Source organism: Corvus kubaryi, unplaced genomic scaffold, assembly GCF_017639235.1.
Source record: "Corvus kubaryi isolate FWS band 111438036 unplaced genomic scaffold, C.kubaryi_AGA036_p1.0 37300, whole genome shotgun sequence".
Lineage (NCBI taxonomy): Eukaryota > Metazoa > Chordata > Aves > Passeriformes > Corvidae > Corvus > Corvus kubaryi.
In genome coordinates, this window is record NW_024581093.1 from 18,274,988 (window position 1) to 18,294,255 (window position 19,268).

Consider the following 19,268-nt stretch of genomic DNA (forward strand, 5'->3'; position numbering starts at 1 on the left):
CGGAGATGGACACAAACCCTGGGCAGAGCTGGGCACCGACCCTGGGTAGAGCTGGGCACAAACCCTGGGCAGAGCTGGGCACAAGCTCTGGGCAGAGCTGGATGCAAACCTTGGGCTGAGCTGGGCACCAACTCCGTGCACAGCTGGACCCACAATCTGAGCTGCAGTAGCAAAAAGCTCATTTCAGTTTTTAATCTGCTTTCAGTCATTTCTCTTATTTGCCTTTTTCGCAAATAGCAAAATCAAATCCCTGTCCCAAAATCTTGCCTGCTGAGGCCGAGCAGCTGCAGCACCACATCTGCAATTTGATATTAAGAACTTTCACACCGATCTTAAAATGAGTCTTCCTTAAATGTTAACAGTATTTGTCTGTGCCAGACTATTTTTGGGTATGTTAGAAGCTTTTTCTCCTGGCTGTACATACTATCAAGAGTCTGGAACATATTTTCTCTGTTCATTGCCTTTTCTTAATGAGAGCAATCTATTGGGTTTTTATCTAACAACCCAGGGCAAAAAGAGATTAAGGTCTATGTGCAGCCACTAATGCGTGTATGGCAAGACAATACATATGATATACCTGAGGGAGATTATACATACAGACCAATCAAAATGAAACATCAAGGCTGAAACAATGTCATCTCTACTGATTTAATAGAGGTGTAATAAAACTTGGTTAGAATAAATTAGTAAATCTAAAATTTAAATGAGTAAATACTAGTAATCAAATTAGTGAAATGAAATAGTAGATTAGAATAGTGTACTGTTAAAACTGATCAGAGTTTGTTGAAGCTTTATGTATAAAAATTACTTGTTTAAGTAAATTAAAGGCGTATATTTAAGTAGCAAATCTGGCAATAGCTTAGAAATAGACCAATTATGTGATTTTGTGCTCCTGTCCCACAGAACAAAAAGCAGAACAACCAGAAGCGGAGACCAAATATGGGAGAGTCCAAGGGTACCAATTCAAAGTAGACACAGCTGAGAGGACTGTAAATGTTTTTTTGGGACTTCCTTTTGCTAAGCCTCCAGTTGGACCACTGAGGTTTACTGAACCCCAGCCACCTGAGCCATGGGAAGGTGTCAGAGACGCCACTTCTTACCCACCAATGTAAGGCAATGACAAAACCACTGAGCTTTTAATGATGTTACACTCTGTGCAATTCCATGACACTGATGTATACACAGGACAATCCACAAAGATAAATTCCTTGGTTCCATCTCGTTGCACCTGCAGCTCTTACAGTGGATGCATTTCTAAAGATACCTTTATAAGCTGCTCTCTTTACTAAAAGCTGCTATCTTATGGGCATCAGTGATGAACTGAGATGGACCAGCACTTTTCTGATAATGTTCTGGCTCAGGAGCACTTGGCTATCCCTTACCATTGACTATAAACCTTTGGAGTAGATACAGAAAGAAGCTGGGGAAACGCTGGAGTACAACATTAGGCAAAAATGCTGAGTCAAGTGCTTAAAAGGGCACATAAAAATGCAGAGCAATTCTAATTGACATTGTAATTGTCTCACTCCAGTTGTCCTACTGCCCTTGTTTAGTGTCTCAAGCCTAATATCTACCATTGCAAAATAAAAAGCTATTGGAGATGTAAAATAATTAATTTATATTTTCATTGAAGTCATTTATAGCCATATGTATTTGCAGATATATTTCTGTGATATTTTGAAACATGCAAAATTGTATCTGCATGTCACTGTGTACTGCAGTGTCTTTATTTTTACAGATCTCATTAATGACAGGTCAAAGGAAGAAAATATATTAAAAGAAAAAAAAAAGTTTTCAATTGCCACCAATCCAGAAATGTACTAGAGATCAGTTTCTGTTTTGCACTTTTTTGTGGAAGTACAAAAAAACTTCATAGCTTTCAGGTTTTAGTTAATTCTGTTGCTTGTTACTTTTTCACTTGTTCAGGTGTCTACAGGATAAAGTACAAGGACAATATTTTTCAGACATTATTACCAATAGAAAAGAGAAAGTTCTTCTCCAAGTGTCTGAGGACTGCTTGTACCTGAATGTGTACACACCCGTTTCTACAGGAAAACAGGAGAAGCTGCCTGTAAGCAAAATCCTTATAACACCGTGAGCAAAATTATCTGACAGCAAACCTACAGCCTGTGCCATGAGCAGACATACAGGGCAGTTCTGTAGTGATGATAAACTTCAACGCTTTGCCCCAGCAAATATTAACTGAAATTAAAGAGACAAAAAATACTATTTTACAAGAAAAATTGTATTGGCATTTTAGCTAAGCAGTGCTTGATTGACTCTAAATAATCTGTCCAAAGTCACAGGGCACTGTGACAGTGTAGGTATTTAACAAAATCATGCAAATTTGTAGACCTGTAGGCCTTAGATTCGAAAGATTTCTACCATTTGTGAAATGTAATCTGAAAGAATCGGGAGTGAAACAGCACAAAATAATATATCTTGGGTTGTATTTAGTTTTTATCACTGGGAGCTCATACCTGTGCTGGGTTGATCCTGTTTTTTTTCTTTCCAGGTGTTAGTATGGATCCATGGAGGTGGATTAGTTTTTGGAGCAGCTTCATCCTATGACGGCTCAGCATTAGCAGCCTTTGACAATGTTGTGGTTGTAACAATTCAGTACCGATTAGGTATTGCTGGATATCTTAGGTAAGATGTTTTATCTCAGTTTTTCCTAAGTGACTTCCAAAATGATGTCTGCAAAGTCTTTGTGAAGCGCAGAAGGCTTGCTTATGCAAAGAAACATTTCTGAATTGCATCTGCAAGAGTTGGGAACAATTTCCAGTCCCAAGGCAGCTTCCAGACCTGTTCTTGAGGGGTTGCTCCAATCTCAGGGCTTTCCGAGCCATTCATTTGTCAGTTGTGTAGAGAATGGCAGATGATTTTTCACACCACAGATTGTATTTTCCTTCACCTTTTTGCCTGCATTGAGCATTTAAACAAATCTGTTCTCTCCCTGCAGCACTGGTGATGAGCATGCCCGAGGTAACTGGGGATATTTAGATCAAGTAGCGGCTCTTCAGTGGATTCAGGAAAATATCATACATTTTGGAGGAGATCCAGGATCTGTCACTATCTTTGGAGAATCTGCAGGAGGAATCAGTGTTTCTGCTCTTGTAAGTTCACAGTAATATTGAATTTTAATTACTTAGGGGAAAAAAACCCCACCATCCATTTTCAGTATCTCCATGAGAAGTCAATGAGAGAAAAGGGATGGTATTACAGTGACAAATCACCTGGGTCTTTGATACAGCAGTAAGGCAACAATACAGCAAAACAATACAGATTTTGATTGATGAAACTGTAATTTTCATACTCAAATGTTGTAGTTAAGTGCCAGAATGTTATTACTGATCTGCTGAATTAAATTCTGGTTGGTTTGGGGTTTTTTTTTTTAATGTAAAAATTCCCTCAAAGTCTAACCTAATGAGAAAAGTCCTTTAAAAGGAGTTATGGACCCTTGCCCATTCCCTGTTTGCTTTGACAGCCACTTGTGCAAAGTAATCGAGGTGAATAGTCATGATAGCTGAACTAGCCCTGCAGTTTGTGACCCAGCGATTGTGTAAAATCTTTGTATCAACATGGAGCACATTGGCTACGACGCTCTCCTTCTGCAGTCCCTCACAATTTGGTGCAGATCACACGGTTGAACCAGGGTTCATTGTACATGGGATACAAATTCCTGTTTCCTCTGGCCAATAGTTCTTTATTGCCCTTCTGCAGCATAGCCAGACTGCTTTGGGCACATTCAATCTGTACCTGGCTTGCGGTGCAGTGACATGAAGCGCTGGAAGCAAAGTGCCGGGGGAGGGGACAGGCAGCTGAGCTCCTGATCCCTGAGAGCGCTGCCGAAGCACTTTGCTCAGCTGGACTATGGTCAGCGGCTACACAGTAACACTCTTACGACACGGGCGTTCAAAATGTTTCAAATGGCTACTGCTGATACTGAAATCCGAAGCTGCTAGTTAGAACGCAGCGCTCGTCACGCTCGTTCTTGCTTTTCCACAGGTCTTATCTCCCCTGGCCAAGGGCTTGTTCCACAAGGCCATTTCAGAGAGTGGTACTGCAGGCCTGGGTTTGTTCACTGACCAGCCTAAAGAGGAAGCACAAGTGAGTATTTGTGGTAATTTTAATCACTTTTTCCAGATAGTTTTGCATATCTTAAACTGTTCATTCCAAAAATATAGAAACATGGTTTTTTCCTTGTGAAACAAAGCACACAGTCATTAAAGACAGTATTTCTGTTGCAAATAGTACATGTTTAATGATGATGTTCAAACACCCAAATATCCACAAAGAAGAAGAGAGAAGGCAGGGAAGAATTAAATGTAAAGGAATAGTATAACATGTAGTGTCTTCAAGAAAAGTCAACCTATAATTTTTGGCTGGAAAATGGTATCAGATTCTGAATATTCTTCTCTTCCCCTCCTGTTTGATGCCTGTAGTGTGCAAATAAACAAGACTTCATTAAATTTTTAAATTTGAGAAGTACTGGCTTCAACCCCTTTCTTTTCTCTTCAACTAAAGAAACAATTTCCTGGAACCTGGGATATAAAAGAGACAGCTCTCTCTAATGACAGCTTGTTACTCCAGCCAAAAGGACATCACCAAGAGTGGTAGAATGTGGTCTCTGTTACCCTGTAGATGGTTTATTCTCTAACTCATTTATGTCACCCAGCCTTCTCAGCCTAGCACATTATTTACCAGAATTATTATCTTGGAATACTTCTGTATCAAGAAAAATCTGGAGGCAGAGGTTTTGTCCTTCTGCCCATCCTGTGGTGTGAAGGGCTGTGAGGGCTTCCAAATCCCTCCCTCTGGAGCTGGGACATGCCAGGCTCCAGCAACTCTTGTGCAGGAGCTCCATCTCCTCCAGCTGGACTCGGCATCTCATAGAGCCAGATATAGGAAATGTGTTCAAAACTGTTTGTTTTTACTGCTTGCAGAAAATTGCTGCTGTCTCTGGCTGTGAAAAATCCAGTTCAGCTGCAATAGTTGAATGCTTGAGAGAAAAAACAGAAGAAGAGCTAGTACAGATAGCACTGAAGATGGTAGGTGAAATGATACTTCTTGCATTTAACTGACATCTCAGACTTTTTCGTAACAGAGAATACTATTTGTGCGCTGTGATATTAGGAGAACTTGAAGTGAATGTAAAATCTGACTTTCTTGACCTTTTCAGGACATGACAGCACTGCAGCTGTGCAGGGATGCCTTGCCTGAAAAGTGCAAACAGGTTACTGCCCTTCCATTCTGCAGGCACTTGGAGCTACCTGTGGTTTTCTGCCATGCTCTACCAGGGCAAGGAAAAGAAAATGGCACAGATTATTCTGGAGAACCTGAAAATCAAATAATGTATTGTGTCTTACTTAAAAGCTCTTATCACAATACTGGACTCCACGTGCCTTTGACATTTCAATACAGAAGTTGATTTTTTCCCCCACCGTCCCACACATGGATGGCAATATTGAACTAAAAAAAGATGTAAATTCAATATAATGACTTTTGGACTTTTGTTTCACAAGCATTAGAAATACAATGTTAATCTTCACAGAATCTTCTGCCTAGTGCAGAAAATCCGTCAGAGAAAATTTTAAGATGGCTTGGATACCATTACTACTTCTATTTTCATTAGGCTTCCCTTTGGAACTGGAGTAAAAATCTAAACTTTTAGAAGCAAAATTAATGTATTAATGAAGTTTTTTTTCTTTTTTCCCTTATTGTTTAGGATTCCTTTTTCATCAGTTCATGTGTAGATGGTGTATTTTTTCCAAAGAGTCCCACGGAATTACTATCTGAAAAATCAATCAATGCAGTCCCCTACATAATAGGAGTAAATAACTGTGAATTTGGATGGGGAATTCCAATGGTAAGAGACCTACAGTGTTGTTATTTAAACATCCCTTTGTAAATACAAAGTGTTTTAATAAGTATGATTCTCTGTATCACGCAGATGATGAAATTTCCTCCTTTTGTGGATGGTCTGGATAAAGATGTTGCACGTCGAATTTTACAGAGCAGCTTAGCACTATTCATTAAGGTGAGAGACCATTTCCTGAATAACCCAGTGCTGCTTCTTTGCTGTTCTGGCTCTGTTTGTACCCCTGGAAGGATCTATTTCACAGGGAAATGCCATTCTACTGTACAGCTCCCTGCCATCAGGCAGAAATGGGCAGAGAAGCACTGCACTCCTGTTCCCTCTTGTGACTGAAAATACTCTCTAAATTTCTAGTCTAAATGTCCCTCTTCTTAAAAAGGAGGAGTTCTGTGGGAATCCAGGAGTGATGCAGGTACCTAAACACAGGTCTCTGGGACATATGAGATACTCCCAGGTTATCCAAGACATGCAGAGTACCAGCAGGTATGACAGGAGACCTGTGGGACACAACCTCCTAAAGCAGTAGCTGGGCACTAGAAAGGAAAACCTGAGAGGTTTAGGGTGAACTGACACCTATGTTCAGGTTTCTTGAGTTTTTGGTTCCCTGTAATTCACAAATCTCTTGGCTTTGTGGTGCCTTTGTGCTCTCCTGAAACCACTATATAGAAAAATACTGATTAAAAGGTAAGAATTAAGGACTCTATGAACAGGGCCAGTACTTGCAAGGTGTCATTCAGTGACACAAACATCCACCATGAACTTAGAAATGCAGAGCCCAGGCTTGTTCTGAAAGGGAGAAATTATGGTCATCTACAACAATCAATGGATTTTATGAAATCCAGCAGGATTTCTTTGCTGTTATGAGGATTGTTCCCTCAGAAGGGAGAAAAATCAGCATCACTGACTGCTGTTTATCTAAAGGTGTTTGATCCCTTGATCTTGCATCCCTCTTTTCCCTGAGAACACCAACATCCATAGCTGTGTAACTCCAGTCCTGAGCTCTGACACAGCTGAGGATTTTCTCTGAAAGGTGATGTTTGGGGTTCAGCCAGGGATGTGCAGATGCCACACTCATTTACTGCTCTTACTCCTTATAATATTCATCATCATGATAAGTACTTTTTATTGCTGTTTCAGGGTATTACGTCTGAAGTTGTTGACAGAGTGTACAAGGAGTACATGGGGGATGCAGAAAGCCCTGCTCAGGTCCGAGATGGCCTCCTGGAGGCAATGGGAGATGTCTTCTTTGTCATCTCAGCTGTGGAAGTGGCCAGATACCACAGAGGTAACTCAGCAGCATTAGAGCAATTGTAGAATTCTCTCCTGGGGGTCATGTGGACAGTAGGCAGCACTCCTCACTATCCAGAGAACTGGTAGTGTTTCATTTAACCAAAACAGTTGTTAATGAAAGTTTATCATCTTTGCAGCAGGTATTTTCAGCTCTCAAACTAGCACTTTTCTGTATCCTCCAGATGCAGGCAACCCAGTCTACTTCTACGAATTCCAACATCGACCAAGTTCAGCGGAAGGTGTGGTACCAGCGTTTGTAAAAGCAGATCATGGAGCTGAGATTGCCTTTGTCTTCGGAAAGCCATTCTTAGCTGGTGATGTATCCAGGCTTACTCCATATTCCTTTTAGAACCTCATTATTACTCATTTTACTTACTGCAGGGCTTTGGAATAGAATTTCTCTCTTATAAGCATTGTAATGGGCATAAACATTTTCTGTCTTTGGTTGCAGATACTTTTCATTAAACCATTCATCTGCAGTTCTCTCCTAGAAAAAACTCCAATAGCTCAGGGCAACAAGTAGAAGTGACTACAGCCTGCTGCACTTCATATAGCCGCTACTGATTATTTACTTTCTAATGTGGCTATTTCATCTCTCCCTTTGCAGGAGATGCTACAAAAGAAGAAAATACACTTAGCAGAACTGTTATGAGATACTGGACCAACTTTGCTAAAAATGGGTGAGAATCACAGTGCTAATTACAGCTCAAGTTTAGGCTGTGCTGCCTAGAATATACTCACCTGCCTGAAGCTGGTTCCTAGAAATTTGTCAGAATTTAAGATAAATATTGAAGCAACTTATGTTCTTAATGGTGTTTTAAATGAACCTGCAGACAGGAGAAAAAAAAATCTAAGAGCTGTTACTCCATCTGCAATGGAGTTTTAGATCTAAAAGTAATGGCAGCTACCACACTTTCGCTGTTCCACTGATGGGCATTTTCATAGAAAACTGCCCGTTTATTCAGGTCCCAGAATCACATAATCTGGGCTCATGTTGGTTTTCTGAAATGCTCTGAACCCAAGCAGTCAGAGAGCAATGGATTGGCAAACGGAGAGCTAACTTTTTGTACTATTATTTCCAGAAATCCCAACGGAGAAGGCTTGGTCCATTGGCCTCAGTATGACCTGGAGGAAAGATACCTGGGAATAGACCTGCAGCAAAAGGCAGCAGAAAAACTGAAAGAACACAGAGTGGAGTTTTGGGCACAACTCACGAAACAAACACAGACTGAAAGAAAACACACAGATCTATAAGAGCTGTGGAGGACACAGTTTGCTTTTAAACCCCAAAGAAAAGTCAAACAAAATGAGTTTGCCCGGATGCAGAGTAATAATCACCTTCTAACTCACTGTCGTGTAATCTGTTGTCCTGATCACAGCAAAAGGGGAGAAACAAGGGGAATTCAGAATATTCGTCTGACTAAAAATCACTATTTAATGAAGAAGCAGAAAAAAATTCCCACAATCATTTAGGTTCAAACAGACCACAGTACCTACTCGGTGCATGTCAAGACTGAATAATGAGGTGGGAATGGGCACATGAATTGAAATCTGTAAGAAATTATCTATACCGAATATACCATAAGTGTCAGACTACCTTACATGCTTATTCCTCTCTTCTTTCAGAAGAACATGGTCAGTTGTCCTTCCTACAGCCTCTTCTTTCTCTAACTGGATATAACTTGTAGGGAGCAGAGCATCCATCAAACTACGTCTGTGAGATGGACTTGACATCTCACAAAAGAGGACAGAAAATCTCTAGTTGTTTTATTGCTTTGTGAATTGTTATAAATGAATGTTGCTTTGATTTTTTGGAACCTCCTTTTCTTTCACTTAACTGACAGAAGCTAATTCCAAGAGGTTGTCACACCCAAGAAACCAGAAACACACCCAGTTTCTCTGTTCAACCTAAAGGGTTTCAAGTACCAATCGTTCAGGACCTGAGGCTTAAGGCTCTTGCAGATGGGGTGTAACTGTGTGTCCTTCAAGCCTTCTGCAGCAGTGCAGGTGGCTGTAACCACCCCGACCGCTGAAGGTACAACTAAGACCAACACCTGGCGGTCAGGCACCGAAGTTTAACCACTCACTCGCAGTTAGGGTGAGAACCCATAACCCCCCAGTTCTGTAATCTACATGTTTTTATGTGATTGGTTAATGTTTTCCCCATCTTGTTTTATGTATGAAGCTATAAATATTATTTCTCTTAGTTAACTATGTATTAGTTCTAGAAAGTTCTGTACTCCTCGACACCCCATTGGTTCTTTCCCTAAGTCCCGCCTATGTGTTAATCCCATTAGTTCCCTCAGCTTCAACCCCGCCTCTTTCCCTTTATCTCACTGGCTGTGTCCCTTATCCTCACCTTTCCTATCCCCACTATAAAACCCCTGGACACGTTCAGGTCTGTGGCTTTTCGTTCCTGGTACCTTCACAGTAAATCTTGTCTGTGGAATCCGTATGAGGAGTCCCCTCCTTCCTTTTTCGCCTCTGCCTGTGCGTGCCCTCCAGTCAGCCCAGGAGTAGCTCCCATCGGGTGAGCAGCTCACTCTTGAACCCTTTTTCGTGTTCAGTGCTGCCTTGTACCAGAGGGTGCAGCTGGACCTCTGGGCTCCTTCTGTTTTGGCTAGCGGGCAGCCCGTCGCCCTTCCTGGCAAATCCCCAGTCCAGTGGCTGGAGGGAGGAAGCTCTGCTGGCACGACAGATGCCCACGGAGGCAGAGGGGAGAGCAAAGGCTGGTGGTGTTCGCTGCATGTTGTTGGCTCAGTATCAACAAAGATCTGCTGACATGCAGAGTGTGCACCCCCAGTCTCCCACAGCTGCGACCACGTTCTCGGCACATCTGGAATGGGTCAGGGCGCACAGGTAGTGAAGTGGCTTTTTTGCCAAGTTACATGACAAGCAGGATACAAAGAAACAGACAATCTGGGAATCCAGGAATCCTGGAGAGCTCTCCTCATGACAATGAACAATCAGCAATACTCTAACTAGCCCTTTAACTGGTGCCCAGCTCCCACATCCTACAGCACCCCAGGAGGGGCCCTCACAGTGACACAGCCCAAGCTCCTGCCTGCAGATGTTGACCCTTTGTAGGTGTCTTCTTCCTCCTCACCTCTGGCTTCACTTGCTTTTGCACACCTGTGGACCTTGAGTAGCGTGATCTACACTCCCTGGCCACCCCCTTTTGTGCATTTTCCCTGACTTGTGAACACCACCACTTGATACAATTAGTAACAGCTGACTGCAGCAACCATACTGCTGCTTGTGTCACACATTTCTTATCCCTTCCCTTGTTTTGGTCTGACACAGCCTTTATGTCTATTATTGGTTTGTTTGTTTGTTGAATCAACGTGTCTCTCCTTGTAGGTTCACCAAAATTATTATCTTGCCCAAGACAGAAGAAATCCTGTGTGTTTGGGAATGCAAAGCCATAAGAATAACTCCTGTGTAAAAGGGAGGTATTTTATTAGGCACGGATGATAACAAAATAGTTTCTGACTGTGTGAGAAGAAGTGTTCTGTCCATCTGTGCATTTTAAATCCCAAATATAAGTACTGGCACGCTGTCAAACAGCTGAGAAAGGAATAACACCATGGCCACAATGTATAGGATATGTTTAAGTAGCAGATTCTTACATTATGTCCCAAACCTCATTTTATTTCATAACTTTAGTATTAATGGCCACTTGGTATAGATTTCCAGTTGCACCTATATTTGAAGAAATTCTTAGCAGTATATTTACTGATAATATTCAGCAAGAACTACTGCTGTTCTGTTTTTCCCATTCTGTCAGTGAAAGCCTTAATCTTTTTTTTAAAATGTATTAATTATCCATAACTTCTATAATTGCCTTTCCAATTGGTCACCAAGTATATTTGTTCTGTGCCAGTCCTGCTTCTCAGGTCATCATGTTGCAAAACGTGAAATATGTACAATTTTATTAAGATAGGATGTTCTTTGCTGTTTGATCTTTGTAATTTTCTGGCCTAATTAACAAGGAGGGAGATTTAATCCATGAAACAGAGCAGCCAACAAGCTCTAAGTGATGTCCAGGTGTTAGAAATACAAATTCCTGGTCAGCCCAGTTGCCTTGTTAAGGTTTAGGGCTGGACATGTTTCACTGATCTCAGCCCAGCGGGAGATTAACAAAGCTTGGGAAGAAGCTTTTTTCTGAGAGCGGACACAGAGAATGCAGAATTTACGGGCCACGAGGACATTTGGCAGAACCCCCAAGACAAGGAAGAAACCAATAAAGCCAACTCAGCAACTGTACTGAAATCAGCTCCGACTGGGCAAGGGAATCCCGGCAGGGGCAGATCAGGACCACAACTCACGGACCACCCACACAGGAAACCGCCGAGCCAAAGGAAGAGATAGATAGATAGACACACAGGCAGACAGATAGACAGACAGACAGACAGACAGATAGATAGACAGATAGATAGATAGATAGACACACAGGCAGACAGATAGATCGTGGCGCTGATTAGCATGAGAGGCAAAGAGACTCATTAACTAATAGAAGATAGAATACTAATTAATAAGAGAGCTATGTACCCTGTAACCAATGCACATTAATATCTTTGTTTGCTAAAAGTTGTAAAGAGTGGAAAGGTTTGCCAGTCGTGCTGCTGACTCGGTGGATTTGCCACCCAGTGCCCCCTTCTCCGCAGAAGTGTAAATAAACCATATGCCAGGGCTCTTGTGCGGCTCGGCCTGTCGCAGGACAGAGCCCGTTTTGGGACAGGACCGTGTTCCCTGGCACAGGCTCTGTGCCTGCCCTGCGCCAGCAGCGGCCGCAGGGACGGAGCTCTCGTGAGGGGAGCTCCCGGCCCGGGCGGGCCCGCGCGCCGCGGGTTAGGCGGACACGCGCACGCCGGACACGCGGGCGCGCGCACGCCGGCGGGGCCATGGCGGGCGGGCCGCCGGTGCTGCTGGGGCTGCGCGACGCCGCCATGGTGGGGCCGGGCCCGGCGGGGCCGCTCCCTCCATGGGCCACCAACAAGCTGGGCGGCAGCGCGGTAGGGCCGGGGCGAGGCTGGGCTGGCGGGGCCGGGCCCGGCCGGGGCGGCGGGGCGTGTCCCGGCCCGGTCTGAGCGGTGGTGTCGGTGTTGCAGGACTGGATGCCGGCTGTGCGGGCGGGCCCGCCGCGGTGCGCGCGGTGCGGGCGGGCGCTGCTGCTGCTGGCGCAGGTGTACTGCCCGCTGGAGCGCGGCCCCGCGCACCGCGCGCTCCACGTGTTCGCCTGCGCCGCACCGCGCTGCTGGGGAGCCGCCCGCAGGTGAGCGCGGGGGCCGCGGGTGCTTACCAGTGTTATTGTTATTGTTGTTCCCGCTGCTGGTCAGTGGTCCCCCCCTCACCCTCTGTTTCTCTTTGCCCCGCACATCGAAGCTGGAAGGTGCTGCGCTCCCATTACTCGCAGGCCCAGGAGAATCAAAGCCGAGATCTCAGCGGCAAACAGGTACAGCTCAGCTCTGCCCGCGCGGGCTGCGCCGGGGCTGCAGGGAGGACACTCTGAACCAGAGCCGCAGCTGAGCTGCAGGAGCTCACACCCTACATCTCCTTGTTTAAGTAACCATAACCTTCCTCCAGAAGCTGCACTCTGCGATGGTTTCCAGTCGTGCTCTGTGGTTGTGTGGAGAAGTCATAGTCATGGAATTTTTGTCACTGTACTACACTGTTTACTATAAGACTGTTAAACAGTGTTTAACTTCCTGTTTGTGTCTATGTCAGGCGGGTTTTTAAGTGGAGATTGCAGTCCAGCTGTATGGCCAAAAGTGATACTTAATACTTTAGTTAGTTCAGCTAGCTACATTTTATGTTCAACTTCAAGTGATGCTTGAAGTTGAAGAATAAAGGCTATACTATTTAGGTTTGGATCTTTAAGCTGTTTTCTTTGTTTTCTAATTTAAATTGATCTCTTTAAATTTAACACAGGCTTTTACATTAATCTGACTCAATTATTGTTAATATATTTGTGAGGAAAAACGGCATGTTGGCTAAAGCAGATTGGAAGAGTAGGGTGGCACCACACTGGTGAAGGCAGGCAGGAAGGGTTTATTCAGCTGATGCATTTGCAATGTGAAATCTTGGCCTGTGGTAAATGAGCTTTTACTCTGGTAAAATGATGGTGTTGTTATTATTATTTCCTTCTGTATTCTGCCCTTTGGGTTGCCTGTGGTGCTGGAGCTGCCCAGGCAGCTGGCAGGGGCTGAGCCACAGCCAGGGCATGGCAGCGGGAGGCACAAGGGCCACTCAAAAGCCTGATGAATTCTTGTTCTGATTCTCCAGTGTGAGATGGTTTTGCCATAACTGTGCTGGTGTGAGAAGTAAATGTGGGTGTGTTGGGAAGTACCACTGTGAGGAGAGTGGGTGCAATAACACTGAGCATTAGTTTAAGGTCTCAGTTCTCTCATCTGTTAGAAGCTGAATTTGAAGTGCAGTAGGATGGCAAACCTTGGCAGTGTTGTCTTCTCTTTTTTTTTGGTTCTCAGAAGCAAGAATCGAACTTTGCTGCAAAGGATTGGTGTGAGGATGCAGATGACTGGGGAGCCTGTGATGGAGCAGAGTTTCCTGCACGTGCCTCCCTTCAGCTGCTTGGGCTAAACGAAGCTGTGAGCAGCGAGGTGGAGTTTACATCCCAGTTCCAACAGCTCCACCTGTCTGAGGCTGCCGATGGCCCAGGTCCCCAGGACACACATCCTGCAGCCAGTGAGGGCATGGATGGCCCAGGTCCCCAGGACACACACCCTGCAGCCAGTGAGGACATGGTGATGGCAACGGCTGGTTCAGCTCCTGTGTTCCAGCCCTTCTACATTAATGTTGTGGATGAGGAAGACTACATGGGTTTCCTTGATACACATCATGCAGATAAGCTACTGAAGGAGTATCAGCAGAGAGAGTGTGTTGATTTGGAACAGATGATGTCAGAAAGGTGAGAACAGGTCTGGATTTCATGGTGAAACTGAAGGAATTGTGTAGTTTCCTGTATGCTTACTGATAATCTAAATGGGACTCTCACTGAACCTGAATGATTTTGTCTGGAAGCTCCTTCAGAAACCATTGCTGTGTAGAGCTGTGCTGGAGGAACAGAACAGTGCACCCAGTGCTGTCAAATCTGGAGTTACTCAAAGATGCAGCTATTTCTGAGTGACTGAGCACTTGGAGTGTTCGTGGGCTCCAGGTGGGGCAACAGATGGTTCATCTCTGACACAATATATATGCTGAATGGCATGACTTTATATCATGACATTTCATGGCTTTTTCTTTACAGGGCTAAAGCTTTTCTTGTATTTCAGTTGCATTTTTAAGAGTTTGATTATTTAGGGATTTTGGCTAGAGACTGGGATGATGGTAAGACACCTGAAGGTTTAGTAAGGGTTGCCTGAAAAACAATTGTTGAGCAGTTACCGAAAATAATTTCTTAGTAAAGTATTTAACTTAGGTGGTCACAGTGAGCACTTACATTTCAGCCACTTGTGCCTGAATTGTGGACAACATTGAATTTGTCTATAGCTAAAATTGCTGTCAGTCCCAGAATCTGCACAGGAAACTTTTCAGCAGTGATGTTCCTGTTGAGTTTTGTTGACCTTTATAGAATCATAGAACTTTAATTATGCTTGATTCAAAATTGAAAAAGACAACATCATAATTTAAAACCACAAAAAATTTTGAGATGTTATTAAAGGAAGGGGTTTTTGATGGAATAAAGCAGGTACATGGTGGATTTGAGTCACATGTGATAGTTTGAAACACTGCTAGTAATTGTGTAGTTAAGCCACCAGAAACCAAAGAACTAGAAGGAAAATGTGCACTTACAACCTCTAACAAGAATTGTCTCTTAACATGTATATCTTTTCTCAATGTATTTAGTATAATTTAATGTGAGTGTATATTAGCCATTCCTTATTTAAAACATTCATGTCATACTGAAAGTCTTGCTGGACAGTTTGTTTCTTGTTTTCTTACAGCTTTGCAGGTGAAGATGGTAATGAAAAATATGAGAAGAGTGAAGTCAAAAGCTGGGACCACACATTCCATAAATTCATGAAAAGAATATCTGTGTGTCCTGAACAGATTCTAAGGTATGTTGATAATCTGGTTGTAACAGGGAGATACAAGTCATTGGCATGGATGGTTGGTACATCAAAATGAATTCTTTAATTGGAAATATGTGTATGTTTTAATTTCTTAATTAAAAAAAACCTGCTGTGGAGGCTGTTGCCATGTCTCTGGTCAGACTTCAGTCCCTGGCTGGGCTTTCTTTATACAGAGTTTAAGTACATGAGAAGCAAACAGGATCAGAGACCGTAGCTCTGGCTGTGGGAGACTTTCGACATAAGACCTGATGAGAAGACCCCGACTGTCTTTGAAGCCTCACTGAAATCCAAGCACAGAGGTTTTCAAGAGACAGTGTTGAGGTGGAAGTCTAACACACAGTGGTGTGCTGTTGTGATAGATGGACAAGGCTATCTGCACCTCTGAAATTTTGTGACCTATTTGGAATTTCTAATGTCTGTCCTTGACTGAAGCAAGGAATTGCTTGTTTTAAAGCCCCAGTTCTGCAGCTTGTTGTGGACACTTCTCAGCCCCCAGCAGTCTTCAGGTCTTGTAAATCTGTTGCTTTTCCTAGAACAGAAGCAGGTGTAACCTTAGAGTAGTTGCTCTTCCTGGGAGAGGAGTTAATTCTGGTTGGGAGTATAGCAAAGAGTAAATCCTAAGTCATTCATAGTACCAGAAAATACAGGTTTTCATGGATCATACCAAGTGTTCCAGGGAGTCCAGTGCTGCCTGTCTGGTAAGGCTGCCTAAGTGTAGTGGCAGGGCTTTTGTTTACCAACTTTCCAGTACCAGGTGGAACTAACTGGTCCCTTTTTGATGAGGAGTTAAAAGTCTGAGTGGCTGCGTAGACAGAAAAGAACATGAGACACTTTTATTAACTGTCAAAGATTATACTGGAGATTTTCTAATGCAGAGTGCAAGTAGCATTTTCAGACAGCTTTTCACTGGATCTGTCACTTTGCAGTATTGTGCTCCTTGAATTTGCCCTTCCTCTAAGAGGTCAGCTCTGGTGCTCCCTGGGGCTGTCCCTGGTTACAATCTTTCCGTAGCCTCCCTTTGCCCTCCCTGGGCACTGTCAGTGTGCTCTTAGACTCCCATTTCTCCTGGCTGCAGGGTCCCTGTTGCCCTTCAGCAGAGCACCAAATCTGCTTGGCATTCAGTGGAAACCATCCTTGGTCTGTTTCCTGTTAGTTGTGAAGCTCTGAGAGCTCTTACAAATAAACCATCACTTCTGAGACATGGCTACCGTGGTTTTGAGACCTATTCTGTGTTAAGGCTTATTGAATGTTATCTTTTATGTCTTTTGTCTGTTTAGGATTCCATTTTTCAGGAAAGTGTGGTTTGCTTAATGAAATGGTTCTGGTACAGCATATTTTGGAGGTGTCCATTCAGAGCATTTGTCTCCTTTAAATCCAGCTCTTTCCTTAAGATTTTCCAAGCATTAACCTACCAGCTATTTCCCCCTCCCCATCTTTATTCTTTGTTTAGTGACTCCTTTGTAGCTGAGGCAATGATTCTGATTCACAACCATATTTTACTTGAAGCAGGTTCAGAGATCTCAGCAAATCCTGGACACTGTTGCCAACATACAAGTTTTCCTATCAAATTTAGATATTAAAAAAATAATGATTTTTTTCTTCCCTGTCTTCTCTCAGATACTCTTGGGGTGGCCAACCTTTATTCATAACGCGTCCTCCAGCCAACCTCGACCAGGATATCCCAGCTTGCAGTAACTGTGGAAGCAGCAGAGTGTTTGAGTTCCAGCTGATGCCCACACTGGTCAGCATGCTCCAGAGTGACTCAGGTGCTTGACTTACTTGAATCAATATTTCTAACAGTGTTCTTTGTGGGAAAGTGTAGTGAACTGCAGTTTGGGTTGTTTCCCACATGTGCTTACCACAGTGGTGGTGTTCCAGAGGGTCTGCTGTCTCCATTATGGGTTTCACTGAACTAAGAGAGAACTCTGCTTTATGGAGGCTCTGATTGCAGCTTGGCTCGCTCAGTAGTGAACTTTAATAACTGAATCAGGGATAATTCCATGGCCTTGGGAATAATTTGTCTGTATTGTCTCTTAAAGGAGGCCGTGGAAAATAATAAATGCTGTGAGGTAAGACTGCAGACACTTAAAAATCTCTTGGAAAATTCCGATTTGGCTACCTTTAACGTGGTTAACATTGGAAAATGGTATTTACAGAGGAGACTGAATATGAGAAATATTTTCTGAATTAATAATCTGTGCAAAGACTGAAGTGTAGTGGTAAGCAATAGCCCCTGATTATGTCATTTTTCTTACCCTTATGTACCTTTGTTGCTTTGTTTTTAGATCTGTCAGTGGAATTTGGAACTGTTATAGTTTACACATGTGAGAGAAGCTGTTGGCCAACAAATCATCAAACCCCTCTTGAAGAATTTATTTTTGTACAAGAAGACCCAGATCAGAGATTATTTAAATAAATTGTATTTTTCTGCGTAGATGAAAAGTCTGTTGGTGTGTTTTGGGGTTTTTTTTACTACAAGTGTCTAATTAGGTAACAGAATTTTCCTCAGATGTGATGAAAAATTAAATTTGTTTGATGGCATTGTGCTTATTTCCAGGAATAACTGATTGAAATCTATTAGCATGCCTCTAAAATGTGGTGACAAAACTTGCGTACTTAAGTTACACATGGAAGTTGAGGTGTAGAGATTGTTTCACGGTTCTAGTTACTCTCAGCATTTGGGGAAAGAAGTAAAGGAGAAAACTGCAATGAGAAAACCTTTCTCATATGTTGGAAGTATTCATCCATACTAGAAGTGGAGAACTTAATGCCAGCTTGATTTTAAAAAGCAATTCTGCTTTGATTTGACCACAGATTGGAAATTCACTGGCGAGTGGCTGAAGGGCCTTGCTGTCCCTGCAGCCTTCCAGCATGAAGCTTTTCTGTGTTTTTCCAGCGAAGGAAAAGTTCCATTTGTGTGGTTAAATGAGCTGTGACAGTGCCGTGGGTTTGGGTGGGGAGGAGGCGGAGGGGTGAGTTAACTCTTGTGTTCTCACAGGTACAGAACTGGGGCGGGCTGAGCGCCTGCCTTGGTACCACAGTGTGGTGGTGCAGCTTCAGTTAAAACCATCTGCATTCTCCTGTGCCTTCCCTGTTGGCTTAGGCTGAACTGCAGTGTCTTATCTGACTGAAGGAAAAGTAGTTTAAGTGTCCTTAGAGCATTCTGTACAGGTTTAATGCTGCAACAGAAATTAATGCACTAAAGGTGTGGGTTTAAAATAAGGGGAGGTGGGGAGGAGAGGAAATGACACACAAAGGTGATGGAATGTTTGCAAAACTTTGTAAGGAAGAATTGTAGCTTACCATGTCAACTTCTAGAGGCAAGTTAGTTAACTTAGGTGAAATCATAAAAATAAATATAAAAAATAAAAATACATTAGAAATAAATATAAATATATTAAAAATATCATAGAATATGGTGAGTTGGAGGGGACCCATCAGGATCACCAAGTCCAACTCCTGGCCCTGCTCAGGTCACCCCACGAATCCCACCATGTGCTTGGGAGCATTGTCCAAAAACTTCTTGAACTCTGTTTATATTAATATCAGATATAAAAATATTAAACATATAAATATATTATATATGTATATTTGAACTACAAATATACTAAAAATGACTATAACAAATAAAAATCTCCTGGTGCACCAGGAATGCGTCCCTGGGGCTGCCCGGCTGGAGCGGGGCTCGAACTCGCGGCTCTCCTGCCCCGCCGCGGCTTCCCCGGGCAGTGCGCGGTGCCGGCCCTCCGGGGCGGCGGGGGGCGCTGCGCGCGCGCGGGCGGCGCTCTGTCCCGGCGGGCCCGTGAGGAGGCGCGCGGAGCCGCCGCCGTGTCCGTCATGGCGGCGCCGCTGTCGGGGCCGCTGCGCCCCGAGCTGGCCCAGGCCGTGTCCCAGGCGCGGGTCCTGGTGGTGGGGGCCGGCGGCATCGGCTGCGAGCTGCTCAAGAACCTGGTGCTCACCGGCTTCAGCAGCATTTACGTGGTGCGGGTCGAGGCCGGGGCGGGGGC

General features: G+C 43.6%; 3 protein-coding genes across 4 annotated transcripts in view; all 3 read left to right on the forward strand.

Moving 5' to 3' along the window:
- Nucleotides 1–9,623, forward strand: part of LOC121664389 (fatty acyl-CoA hydrolase precursor, medium chain-like) — a 9,865-nt gene extending 242 nt beyond the window's left edge. The window contains exons 2-13 of the mRNA XM_042027662.1: nucleotides 904–1,108; nucleotides 1,927–2,071; nucleotides 2,516–2,649; nucleotides 2,963–3,116; nucleotides 4,009–4,110; nucleotides 4,947–5,051; nucleotides 5,729–5,869; nucleotides 5,954–6,040; nucleotides 7,016–7,163; nucleotides 7,351–7,482; nucleotides 7,776–7,848; nucleotides 8,251–9,623. Of these exons, the coding sequence (XP_041883596.1) occupies nucleotides 904–1,108; nucleotides 1,927–2,071; nucleotides 2,516–2,649; nucleotides 2,963–3,116; nucleotides 4,009–4,110; nucleotides 4,947–5,051; nucleotides 5,729–5,869; nucleotides 5,954–6,040; nucleotides 7,016–7,163; nucleotides 7,351–7,482; nucleotides 7,776–7,848; nucleotides 8,251–8,422 (1,598 nt within the window). The 3' untranslated portion in view covers nucleotides 8,423–9,623. The remainder of the gene's footprint in view (nucleotides 1–903; nucleotides 1,109–1,926; nucleotides 2,072–2,515; nucleotides 2,650–2,962; nucleotides 3,117–4,008; nucleotides 4,111–4,946; nucleotides 5,052–5,728; nucleotides 5,870–5,953; nucleotides 6,041–7,015; nucleotides 7,164–7,350; nucleotides 7,483–7,775; nucleotides 7,849–8,250) is intronic.
- Nucleotides 9,624–12,068: 2,445 nt separating this feature from the next.
- PDCD2L (programmed cell death 2 like) lies at nucleotides 12,069–17,695 on the forward strand. Its single transcript, XM_042027663.1, has 7 exons — nucleotides 12,069–12,183; nucleotides 12,280–12,443; nucleotides 12,554–12,623; nucleotides 13,657–14,096; nucleotides 15,133–15,246; nucleotides 16,879–17,027; nucleotides 17,547–17,695. Exons 1-7 carry the CDS (start codon nucleotides 12,073–12,075, stop codon nucleotides 17,675–17,677), a joined length of 1,179 nt encoding a protein of 392 aa, XP_041883597.1. The 5' UTR covers nucleotides 12,069–12,072; the 3' UTR covers nucleotides 17,678–17,695.
- A 1,371-nt stretch (nucleotides 17,696–19,066) lies between these two features.
- Nucleotides 19,067–19,268, forward strand: part of UBA2 (ubiquitin like modifier activating enzyme 2) — a 17,508-nt gene continuing 17,306 nt past the window's right edge. Inside the window, exon 1 of one of the 2 annotated variants that reach the window (XM_042027664.1) lies at nucleotides 19,067–19,242. In XM_042027664.1, the coding sequence (XP_041883598.1) occupies nucleotides 19,099–19,242 (144 nt within the window). In that variant the 5' untranslated portion in view covers nucleotides 19,067–19,098. The remainder of the gene's footprint in view (nucleotides 19,243–19,268) is intronic. The other variant, XM_042027665.1, reaches the window with a different exon arrangement.

Coding starts and splice junctions, on each gene's coding strand:
- PDCD2L (XM_042027663.1), top strand. CDS start 12,073: ATGGCGGGCGGGCCGCCGGTGCTGCTGGGGCTGCGCGACGCCGCCATG. Junction 12,444..12,553: donor TGCTGGGGAGCCGCCCGCAG/GTGAGCGCGGGG, acceptor CGCACATCGAAG/CTGGAAGGTGCTGCGCTCCC. Junction 12,624..13,656: donor GAGATCTCAGCGGCAAACAG/GTACAGCTCAGC, acceptor TTTGGTTCTCAG/AAGCAAGAATCGAACTTTGC.